The sequence below is a fragment of the Salmo salar genome, chromosome 06 (assembly GCF_965601325.2).
Source record: "Salmo salar chromosome 06, fSalSal1, whole genome shotgun sequence".
NCBI classification, from domain to species: Eukaryota; Metazoa; Chordata; class Actinopteri; order Salmoniformes; family Salmonidae; genus Salmo; species Salmo salar.
Window position 1 is genome coordinate 4,818,051 of NC_138296.1, and position 12,281 is coordinate 4,830,331.

The 12,281-nt window shown below is 49.3% G+C and overlaps 1 protein-coding gene across 1 annotated transcript in view; it reads left to right on the forward strand.

Annotated features, from left to right (window-relative positions):
* The window catches only part of LOC106606258 (guanine nucleotide-binding protein subunit alpha-13), a 35,810-nt gene that overhangs the window by 6,095 nt on the left and 17,434 nt on the right, over positions 1 to 12,281 (forward strand). The window contains exon 2 of the mRNA XM_045719588.2: positions 9,516 to 9,742. Coding sequence (XP_045575544.1) covers positions 9,516 to 9,742 — 227 coding nt within the window. The remainder of the gene's footprint in view (positions 1 to 9,515; positions 9,743 to 12,281) is intronic.

Here is a 12,281-nt window from a genome sequence, read left to right on the forward strand (position 1 = left end):
GCTGCTGCTGCCTCGTCTCAGCCCTGTGCTCTGATCCACAGAGGCTGCTGCTGCCTCGTCTCAGCCCTGTGCTCTGATCCACAGAGGCTGCTGCTGCCTCGTCTCAGCCCTGTGCTCTGATCCACAGAGGCTGCTGCTGCCTCGTCTCAGCCCTGTGCTCTGATCCACAGAGGCTGCTGCTGCCTCGTCTCAGCCCTGTGCTCTGATCCACAGAGGCTGCTGCTGCCTCGTCTCAGCCCTCTGCTCTGATCCACAGAGGCTGCTGCTGCCTCGTCTCAGCCCTCTGCTCTGATCCACAGAGGCTGCTGCTGCCTCGTCTCAGCCCTCTGCTCTGATCCACAGAGGCTGCTGCTGGCTCGTCTCAGCCCTCTGCTCTGATCCACAGAGGCTGCTGCTGCCTCGTCTCAGCCCTCTGCTCTGATCCACAGAGGCTGCTGCTGGCTCGTCTCAGCCCTCTGCTCTGATCCACAGAGGCTGCTGCTGCCTCGTCTCAGCCCTCTGCTCTGATCCACAGAGGCTGCTGCTGGCTCGTCTCAGCCCTCTGCTCTGATCCACAGAGGCTGCTGCTGGCTCGTCTCAGCCCTCTGCTCTGATCCACAGAGGCTGCTGCTGGCTCGTCTCAGCCCTCTGCTCTGATCCACAGAGGCTGCTGCTGCCTCGTCTCAGCCCTCTGCTCTGATCCACAGAGGCTGCTGCTGGCTCGTCTCAGCCCTCTGCTCTGATCCACAGAGGCTGCTGCCTCGTCTCAGCCCTCTGCTCTGATCCACAGAGGCTGCTGCTGCCTCGTCTCAGCCCTCTGCTCTGATCCACAGAGGCTGCTGCTGCCTCGTCTCAGCCCTCTGCTCTGATCCACAGAGGCTGCTGCTGGCTCGTCTCAGTCCTCTGCTCTGATCCACAGAGGCTGCTGCCTCGTCTCAGCCCTCTGCTCTGATCCACAGAGGCTGCTGCTGCCTCGTCTCAGCCCTCTGCTCTGATCCACAGAGGCTGCTGCTGCCTCGTCTCAGCCCTCTGCTCTGATCCACAGAGGCTGCTGCTGGCTCGTCTCAGTCCTCTGCTCTGATCCACAGAGGCTGCTGCTGGCTCGTCTCAGCCCTCTGCTCTGATCCACAGAGGCTGCTGCTGGCTCGTCTCAGCCCTCTGCTCTGATCCACAGAGGCTGCTGCTGCCTCGTCTCAGCCCTCTGCTCTGATCCACAGAGGCTGCTGCTGGCTCGTCTCAGCCCTCTGCTCTGATCCACAGAGGCTGCTGCCTCGTCTCAGCCCTCTGCTCTGATCCACAGAGGCTGCTGCTGCCTTGTCTCAGCCCTCTGCTCTGATCCACAGAGGCTGCTGCCTCGTCTCAGCCCTCTGCTCTGATCCACAGAGGCTGCTGCTGCCTCGTCTCAGCCATGCATGTTGTTTGTATCCTGTTTACCCTCCCGCAGCCTCTTAATGACTACTGCGCTAGGAGACTGTGTGTGTGTGTGTGTGTGTGTGTGTGTGTGTGTGTGTGTGTGTGTGTGTGTGTGTGTGTGTGAAGCTGTGCCTGTTCGGCCCTAAGGGACTCCAGAAAGGAAATGTGATTCTGACTTTTATGGAACATTGGGAAGGGATTGTTTCTTTACAGCATACTGGTACATCATTCTGTGTCGTGTAGAGAGAGAACAATGTCAGTTGGCATTCTACACAACATTGAATAACTGTGCTGTGTGCCAGCCAGGAGAAACCCTCTGTGTACCTCGCAGAGCCAATGCTCCATTACTTCCCCTGCAGCCAAGTGTTTCTGCTGGGTCAGGGCTTGTTCTGGTATGGATGTGGCGGTGACGAAAGAGCCTCGGCGGCGGTGACGAAAGAGCCTCGGCGGCGGTGACGAAAGAGCCTCGGCAGCGGTGTTTGTTAGCTGCTGTCTAGAGGTCAAAGGTCATTTGAAAACAATGACTGGAGATTGCATCAAGGGAAATACTCAGAATTCCACTGACGTGAAACAGTACACCACACCTCCTGTCCTTAGTGTCAACCGCTCAGGTGATCACTTCCGGGGTGTGTGTGTGTGTGTGTGTGTGTGTGTGTGTGTGTGTGTGTGGTATATTTTGTGTGTAATAACATCATTAGGCACAGTCTACCAAGAAACCTCAGACCCTAAACTTAAGTGTCTATTCAGTGTTTTCATGTTGTCAGCTGTAGTGTCTGTTTCAGGTACCCCACCTAGCAGAATCTGGGGAGAACACTGTCTGACTTCCAGGGATGGGAGAAAAATGGATACATTAGAGTATTCAATGTATTATTTTTGACAATATATCGATTCAAATGCTTTTAGTTGCTAGGTAGCTAATGTTAGCTGCTAGGTAGCGCTTGTCTTCAGTATTAATTCTCCTATAGCTTGGCCTCCGTCTTCTGTTTTTAATTAGTGATCCAATGTGTTTCCAGCACTTTTATTTCCATGACTGATCAAACTCGTTTTTATTATCTCTCTCTTATCCTTCTGCAGCAGACATTTAGTGAGCAGTATGTTCGGATCATCGAGAAACGCATTAAAACCGGCGTATAGAATCTCAGTACATATCGTATCATGGCGAGTCGTGACGCGTATAGAATCTCAGTACATATCGTATCATGGCGAGTCGTGATGCGTATAGAATCTCAGTACATATCGTATCATGGTGAGTCGTGATGCGTATAGAATCTCAGTACATATCGTATCATGGCGAGTCGTGACGCGTATAGAATCTCAGTACATATCGTATCATGGCGAGTCGTGACGCGTATAGAATCTCAGTACATATCGTATCATGGCGAGTCGTGATGCGTATAGAATCTCAGTACATATCGTATCATGGCGAGTCGTGATGCGTATAGAATCTCAGTACATATCGTATCATGGCGAGTCGTGATGCGTATAGAATCTCAGTACATATCGTATCATGGCGAGTCGTGATGCGTATAGAATCTCAGTACATATCGTATCATGGCGAGTCGTGACGCGTATAGAATCTCAGTACATATCGTATCATGGCGAGTCGTGACGCGTATAGAATCTCAGTACATATCGTATCATGGCGGGTCGTGACGCGTATAGAATCTCAGTACATATCGTATCATGGCGAGTCGTGATGCGTATAGAATCTCAGTACATATCGTATCATGGCGAGTCGTGACGCGTATAGAATCTCAGTACATATCGTATCATGGCGAGTCGTGACGCGTATAGAATCTCAGTACATATCGTATCATGGCGAGTCGTGACGCGTATAGAATCTCAGTACATATCGTATCATGGCGAGTCGTGATGCGTATAGAATCTCAGTACATATCGTATCAGGGCGAGTCGTGACGCGTATAGAATCTCAGTACATATCGTATCATGGCGAGTCGTGATGCGTATAGAATCTCAGTACATATCGTATCATGGCGAGTCGTGATGCGTATAGAATCTCAGTACATATCGTATCATGGCGAGTCGTGACGCGTATAGAATCTCAGTACATATCGTATCATGGCGAGTCGTGATGCGTATAGAATCGCGATACTATGGTGCGTATAGAATATGTTTCTTGGTAATAAATATCCTGTTAATCCCCAGCCTGTCTGGCTTCCCATCATCAACAACACACAAGCCTTTTGAATGTTTGACGTTGTCTGAAAGACCTGCTCATCTTTTACCTATTGGAAGTCTCTTCAGACCTTCATTTACTGATTGATCCCCAGAGAGTTATTTAATTGGTGCATTTATAATCCCCTTTAATAATTATTCATCAAGGAACTCGAATGTCCCCGTCATTCTGTCTCTGTAGCTCCTCCGGTCTTTTGTCTCTCTCTCTGTGTGTGTGTGTGTGTGTGTGTGTGTGTGTGTGTGTGTGTGTGTGTGTGTGTGTGTGTGTGTGTGTGTGTGTGTGTGTGTGTGTGTGTGTGTGTGTGTGTGTGTGTGTGTGTGTGTGTGTGTGTGTGTGTGTGTGTGTGTGTGTGTGTGTGTGGTGTGTGTGTGTGTGTGTGTGCGTGCTCGCTCTCAAAGACATGACAGTTGAATCTCTGCAGAGAAAGGAACTAAACAGTGATGAGACTGTGGAAGGAGGAAGCTATTATTACCCGTGAGCCCTGTGCTCTAACTCGCAGAGAGGCTCTCTGTTCTGGCCTCCGAAACCCTTAGCTGTGTTTTTATGCATTAATGTTTGATGGCTCATTAGCATCGTGGCTAATGTGTTTCTATGGATGTAGGCTATTGATCGTTAGCATCGTGGCTAATGTGTTTCTATGGACGTAGGCTATTGATTGTTAGCATCGGGGCCTAATGCGTGCGTTGGATGTTTTGCCATTGATCTATTGATCCTATCCTACATTGTTACATCAACAGCCCAGGCCGTGTGTGAGAGGGCACCAGGAAAACAGCCCTGTTTAGTGAGAGAGAGAGAGCACCTGGAAAACAGCCCTGTTTAGTGGGGGAGAGAGAGCACCTGGAAAACAGCCCTGTTTAGTGGGGGAGAGAGAGAGCACCTGGAAAACAGCCCTGTTTAGTGGGGGAGAGAGAGAGGAGAGAGAGCACCTGGAAAACAGCCCTGTTTAGTGGGGGAGAGAGAGAGCACCTGGAAAACAGCCCTGTTTAGTGGGGGAGAGAGAGAGCACCAGGAAAACAGCCCTGTTTAGTGAGAGAGAGAGAGAGAGAGAGAGAGCACCTGGAAAACAGCCCTGTTTAGTGGGGGAGAGAGAGAGCACCTGGAAAACAGCCCTGTTTAGTGGGGGAGAGAGAGAGCACCTGGAAAACAGCCCTGTTTAGTGGGGGAGAGAGAGAGCACCTGGAAAACAGCCCTGTTTAGTGGGGGAGAGAGAGAGCACCTGGAAAACAGCCCTGTTTAGTGGGGGAGAGAGAGAGCACCTGGAAAACAGCCCTGTTTAGTGGGGGAGAGAGAGAGCACCTGGAAAACAGCCCTGTTTAGTGGGGGAGAGAGAGAGCACCAGGAAAACAGCCCTGTTTAGTGGGGGAGAGAGAGAGCACCTGGAAAACAGCCCTGTTTAGTGGGGGAGAGAGAGAGCACCTGGAAAACAGCCCTGTTTAGTGGGGGAGAGAGAGCATCTGGAAAACAGCCCTGTTTAGTGGGGGAGAGAGAGAGCACCAGGAAAACAGCCCTGTTTAGTGGGGGAGAGAGAGAGCACCTGGAAAACAGCCCTGTTTAGTGGGGGAGAGAGAGAGCACCTGGAAAACAGCCCTGTTTAGTGGGGGAGAGAGCACCAGGAAAACAGCCCTGTTTAGTGAGAGAGAGAGAGAGAGCACCTGGAAAACAGCCCTGTTTAGTGGGGGAGAGAGAGAGCACCTGGAAAACAGCCCTGTTTAGTGGGGGAGAGAGAGAGCATCTGGAAAACAGCCCTGTTTAGTGGGGGAGAGAGCACCAGGAAAACAGCCCTGTTTAGTGAGAGAGAGAGCACCAGGAAAACAGCCCTGTTTAGTGGGGGAGAGAGAGAGCACCTGGAAAACAGCCCTGTTTAGTGGGGGAGAGAGAGAGCATCTGGAAAACAGCCCTGTTTAGTGGGGGAGAGAGCACCAGGAAAACAGCCCTGTTTAGTGAGAGAGAGAGAGAGAGCACCTGGAAAACAGCCCTGTTTAGTGGGGGAGAGAGAGAGCACCTGGAAAACAGCCCTGTTTAGTGGGGGAGAGAGAGCACCTGGAAAACAGCCCTGTTTAGTGGGGGAGAGAGAGCACCTGGAAAACAGCCCTGTTTAGTGAGAGAGAGAGCACCAGGAAAAAAGCCCTGTTTAGTGGGGGAGAGAGAGAGCACCTGGAAAACAGCCCTGTTTAGTGGGGGAGAGAGAGAGCACCTGGAAAACAGCCCTGTTTAGTGGGGGAGAGAGAGCACCTGGAAAACAGCCCTGTTTAGTGAGAGAGAGAGAGCACCTGGAAAACAGCCCTGTTTAGTGGGGGAGAGAGAGAGCACCTGGAAAACAGCCCTGTTTAGTGGGGGAGAGAGAGAGCATCTGGAAAACAGCCCTGTTTAGTGGGGGAGAGAGAGAGCACCTGGAAAACAGCCCTGTTTAGTGGGGGAGAGAGAGAGCACCTGGAAAACAGCCCTGTTTAGTGGGGGAGAGAGAGAGCACCTGGAAAACAGCCCTGTTTAGTGGGGGAGAGAGAGAGCACCTGGAAAACAGCCCTGTTTAGTGAGGGAGAGAGAGAGCACCTGGAAAACAGCCCTGTTTAGTGGGGGAGAGAGAGAGCACCTGGAAAACAGCCCTGTTTAGTGGGGGAGAGAGAGAGCACCTGGAAAACAGCCCTGTTTAGTGGGGGAGAGAGAGAGCACCTGGAAAACAGCCCTGTTTAGTGGGGGAGAGAGAGAGCACCTGGAAAACAGCCCTGTTTAGTGGGGGAGAGAGAGAGCACCTGGAAAACAGCCCTGTTTAGTGGGGGAGAGAGAGAGCACCAGGAAAACAGCCCTGTTTAGTGGGGGAGAGAGAGAGCACCTGGAAAACAGCCCTGTTTAGTGGGGGAGAGAGAGAGCACCTGGAAAACAGCCCTGTTTAGTGAGAGAGAGGTATAGCGCGAGTCTAAATCTCCATAGTGTCCTCATGCAGTACTATACATTCTACCTGGTAGTCAATATCTGGGGGGGGGTTTATTAGGTTGTGGCAAAAAGTCATAATTGTTTTATTTAAAAAAGAAAATGTTTAAACCTTTTTATTTAACTAGGCAAGTCGGTTAGGAACAAATTCTAATTACAATGACGGCCTACCGGGGAACAGTGGGTTAACTGCCTTGTTCAGGGGCAGAATGACAGATTTTTACCTTGTCAGCTCGGGGATTCGATCCAGCAACCCTCTTGGTTACTGGTACAATTCTCTAACCACTAGGCTACCTAACGCCCCATCCTCACTTTACAAATGAATGAGCCAGCCAAAAGCATTTCCTCCTGCAAATATGCTGCTTCTGCTTATAACTATTTGTTGGTCTGTTATGTCATGGTATGGAAATACTGGTCTGTAGCAGCCAGTCTAATTATACTACTCCTTATCAGTGGTCTGTAGCTGGCAGCCAGTCGAATTATACTACTTATCAGTGCCTTTAGTCCTTCTCTGTTTATCACTACTGTCAGTTAACTTCTTACGGATCATTGGGACGCTACCGTCCCACCTGGCCAACATCCGGTGAAATTGCAGAGCGCCAAATTCAAATGACAAATCTTAATATTAAACATTTATGAAAATACAAGTGTCATACATTTAAAAGCTTAACTTCTTGTTAATCCAGCTGCGTTGTCAGATTTCAAAAAGGCTTTACGGCGAAAGCACACCATGCAATTATCTGAGGACAGCGCACAAAAGCATTACATACATTTTCCAACCAAGCAGATTCGTCACGAAAGTCATAAATAGTGTTAAAATAAATCGCTTACCTTTGAAGATCTTCATCTGGTTGCAAGCACAAGGGTCCCAGCTACATAACAAATGGTCATTTTGTTCGATAAAGTCCTTCTTTATATCCCCAAAAAGTAAGTTTCATTGGTGCGCTTGACTCAGTAATCCACCGGTTTCCCTCGTTCAAAATGCATTCAAAATGAATCCCGTAAGTTACCAATAAACTTCTTCTAAACAAGTCAAACAATGTTCCTAATCAATCCTCCAGTACCCTATTATGTAAATAAATGATACAATTTAAGACGGAGAATACCGGAGAGCATTACGGGAGATAAATAACGAAGTACGCGCCCTCACCGGAACGCGCTACAAACACTACAGCCAAAATGGGAGCCACTTAGAAAAACTACAAATTCTAGCTCATTTCTCAAAAAACAAGCCTGAAACTCTTTCTAGACTGTTGACATCTAGTGGAAGCCCTAGGAACTGCAATCTGGGAGGACTTCCTTTTATATTCCCATTCCCAGTAATCAGAGGTGAGCTGAGAAAAAAAAGAAAAACTATTCTGGATGGATTGTCCTTGGGTTTTCGCCTGCCATAACAGTTCTGTTATACTCACAGACATTATTTTAACAGTTTTGGAAACTTTACTGTTTTCTATCCAATACTACAAATGATATGCATATCCTAGCTTCTGGGCCTGAGAAACAGGCAGTTTACTTTGGGCACCTCATTCATCCAAACTTCCGAATACTGCCCCCTAGCCCGAAGAAGTTAACACAATATTAAAACCTCTATGGCTGTAGTAGTAGTTTCCCTGTACTGTGCTTGTTGTTCATCCCAAATGACACCCTATTCCCTTTATAGTGCACTACTTTAGACCAGGACCCTGTGTATATATGACTCCTTACTGTAGAGTGGTATAACCAGAGAGAGGGGCTGAGGCCAAGGCTACCCAAGGAGGGTAGTCGACCTAGGTCCCTGGGCTCAGCTAAGGATAGACTGTCAGAGCTGTCTGTCTCAGGATGTGTGTGTGTGTGTTTGACAGAAAGGAAGGGGAGGAGGGCCCCACCTCTCACCACAGGAACCACACACAGACACTCAGTCACACACACCACCTCCATCACCAGCAGTTGGTGTCACGCACACACTCTGGTCACCAGACACTGACACATCCCTGCAGACTTCACGTGTACCAACCCATGTCAACAACAGTACAGTAGCTGGTTTTACATTTTTTTTTTTTTTACCTTTATATAACTAGGCAAGTAAAGAACAAATTCTTATTTACAATGACGGCCTACCAGGGAACAGTGGATTAACTACCTTGTTCAGGGGCAGAACGACAGATTTTTACCTTGTGAGCTCGGGGATTCAATCCATCAACCTTTTGGTTACTGGTCCAACGCTCTGGCCGCGAGGCTACCTGCCGCCCCTCTGGCCGCGAGGCTACCTGCCGCCCCTCTGGCCGCGAGGCTACCTGCCGCCCCGCGTTAAGCCATAACGTCACCAGTGTGGGGGTGAGCTGGCTGTGTGTTTCAGGAGGACCAACAGCCCTGTTTCATATACCAGAGAAACAGTGGAACCCATTACACCCCTAAAGTCACTCCCAAATGGCTCCCTATTCCCTATTAATTGAATTGCCATCGGTCTCTGGTCAAAAGTAGTGCTGTATATAGGAATAGGGTACTGTTTTGGACACAGCCCTGCTCTCTGTGTGTTTTATATAAACACGTCTTAGCTCTGTCTGGAGGACTACTGGGGTGTTTGTATTACTGTCCTCATGGGTACCAGAATTCCACTGAAGTCCCCACAAGGATAGTAAAACAAGGAACGTTCTCACTCACGTGTGTGTGTGTGTGTGTGTGTGTGTGTGTGTGTTTCCCAGGTCCCCACAATGATAAAGGCTATGTTAGGGTTAGGAGTTGGAATGGGAAAGAATATTGTGTCCCCACAAGGATAGTAAAACATGTACTGTGAGTGCATGTGCCTAAAACTATTTGAGTGTGTTCTTGCACTACAGAAGAAACGGGTTTGTGTGTATGACTGTATACCTCACTGTGTCCCTCGCTCTCGCTCCCTTGGCCCCCCCCCCCACCCCCCCTCGTCTCTCTCTCCAGGGGTGTTGGTGGAAGCATGACCTTCTACTTCATGCCTAGTCATTAGCTCAGTTGGCTAACAGTCAGTGAACTCTCTCCCTCCCAGGGGTGCGTGTGTTGGTGGATGCCAGAGAAAAGCTCCACATCCCGTGGGGAGAGGCGTCCAACCAGAGGCACGGAGAGACCATGATGGGGTTTGACACGAGGTCGGCCAGGATGGCCCACGGCATGGTGGAGACCAGGGTCTTCCTGCAGTACCTGCCCTCCATCCGGGCCCTGTGGGCCGACACGGGCATCCAGGACGCCTACGACAGACGCAGGGAGTTCCAACTGGTGAGGACACACACACACACACACACACACACACACACACACACACACACACACACACACACACACAGGCCCAACATATACAACCAACAAAAGGGCTTGCAGCTGGAATGATGGGCACAGAGTAATTGAGTGTTGGACTCTGTCTCTCGCTGTCTTTCTGTTGCTCTCTCCCTCTCGCTCTCTCTCGGTGGTCTTAGTGTGTGTCGTTCTCTTGTTGATGATCTATAGCTGTACTGAGGACTGTGCAGGGGATTCTCCAAACTGGAACTGATGCTCTTTTTACTCTGTAAACTACCATCACTCATTCAGTTTAGGCACAGTCACCAAGCCTCCTCCAGCTCCAATCCCTCACCCCCCTCTCTTATCATGATAAAACATAGAGCAGACAGAGAGACCACACACACGCTGTTAAAGGACTAGTCCCCCCCCCAATACAGCAGTGTCTGTCAGGCTGTCCTACATCAGAAGTGGCTTTCCTAGATGCATGGTGACATTTCAGCTGCCTTGTTCATTGTTACGGTATTTAGGGGCCAGATTAAACCACAGATGAATCCAATGATTTTGGACTAAGAATCACTTTTCAATGGAGAATCTTGTTAGTCTAGGACTAGGCTAATATGTCTCGTGGAAACCAGCCCTAGTGATGACCCTCTGACGCTACACTACAAGGGGTGGTAGTCTCTGCCACCCTCAGACGCTACACTACAAGGGGTGGTAGTCTCTGCCACCCTCAGACGCTACACTACAAGGGGTGGTAGTCTCTAAAATGTTTTCTGTTCAGCTGTGTTTACCAGACATAGGATGACTCAACATATCTGTAGTTCGATTGTTATATAGTCACTACAAGTGGCCAGTGTGGTAATCTGTTATATACAGTTGAAGTTGGAAGTTTACATACACTTAGGTTGGAGTCATTAAAACTCATTTTTCAACCACTCCACAAATTTCTTGTTAACAAAGTATAGTTTTGACAAGTCGGTTAGGACATCTACTTTGTGCATGACGAAAGTAATTTTTCCAACAGTCGTTTACAGACAGATTATTTCACTTATAATTCACTGTGTCACAATTCCAGTTGGTCAGAAGTTTACATACACTAAGTTAACTACGTTTTTAAATAGTTTTCTGGAATTTTCCAAGCTATGTCTTGGCTTCAGAAGTTTCTGATAGGCTAATTGACATAATTTGAGTCAATTGGAGGTGTACCTGTGGATGTACGCTGCTCAAAAAAATAAAGGGAACACTAAAATAACACATCCTAGATCTGAATGAATGAAATAATCTTATTAAATACTTTTTTCTTTACATAGTTGAATGTGCTGACAACAAAATCACACAAAAATAATCATTTGAAATCCAATTTATCAACCCATGGAGGTCTGGATTTGGAGTCACACTCAAAATTAAAGTGGAAAACCACACTACAGGCTGATCCAACTTTGATGTAATATCCTTAAAACAAGTCAAAATGAGGCTCAGTAGTGTGTGTGGCCTCCACGTGCCTGTATGACCTCCCTACAACGCCTGGGCATGCTCCTGATGAGGTGGCGGATGGTCTCCTGAGGGATCTCCTCCCAGACCTGGACTAAAGCATCCGCCAACTCCTGGACAGTCTGTGGTGCAACGTGGCGTTGGTGGATGGAGCGAGACATGATGTCCCAGATGTGCTCAATTGGATTCAGGTCTGGGGAATGGGCGGGCCAGTCCATAGCATCAATGCCTTCCTCTTGCAGGAACTGCTGACACACTCCAGCCACATGAGGTCTAGCATTGTCTTGCATTAGGAGGAACCCAGGGCCAACCGCACCAGCATATGGTCTCACAAGGGGTCTGAGGATCTCATCTCGGTACCTAATGGCAGTCAGGCTACCTCTGGCGAGCACATGGAGGGCTGTGCGGCCCCCCCAAAGAAATGCCACCCCACACCATGACTGACCCACCGCCAAACCGGTCATGCTGGAGGATGTTGCAGGCAGCAGAACGTTCTCCACGGCGTCTCCAGACTCTGTCACATGTGCTCAGTGTGAACCTGCTTTCATTTGTGAAGAGCACAGGGCGCCAGTGGCGAATTTGCCAATCTTGGTGTTCTCTGGAAAATGTCAAACGTCCTGCACGGTGTTGGGCTGTAAGCACAACCCCCACCTGTGGACGTCGGGCCCTCATACCACCCTCATGGAGTCTGTTTCTGACCGTTTGAGCAGACACATGCACATTTGTGGCTTGCTGGAGGTCATTTTGCAGGGCTCTGGCAGTGCTTCTCCTGCTCCTCCTTGCACAAAGGCGGAGGTAGCGGTCCTGCTGCTGGGCTGTTGCCCTCCTACGGCCTCCTCCACGTCTCCTGATGTACTGGCCTGTCTCCTGGTAGCGCCTCCATGCTCTGGACACTACGCTGACAGACACAGCAAACCTTGTTGCCACAGCTCGCATTGATGTGCCATCCTGGATGAGCTGCACTACCTGAGCCACTTGTGTGGGTTGTAGACTCCGTCTCATGCTACCACTAGAGTGAAAGCACCGCCAGCATTCAAAAGTGACCAAA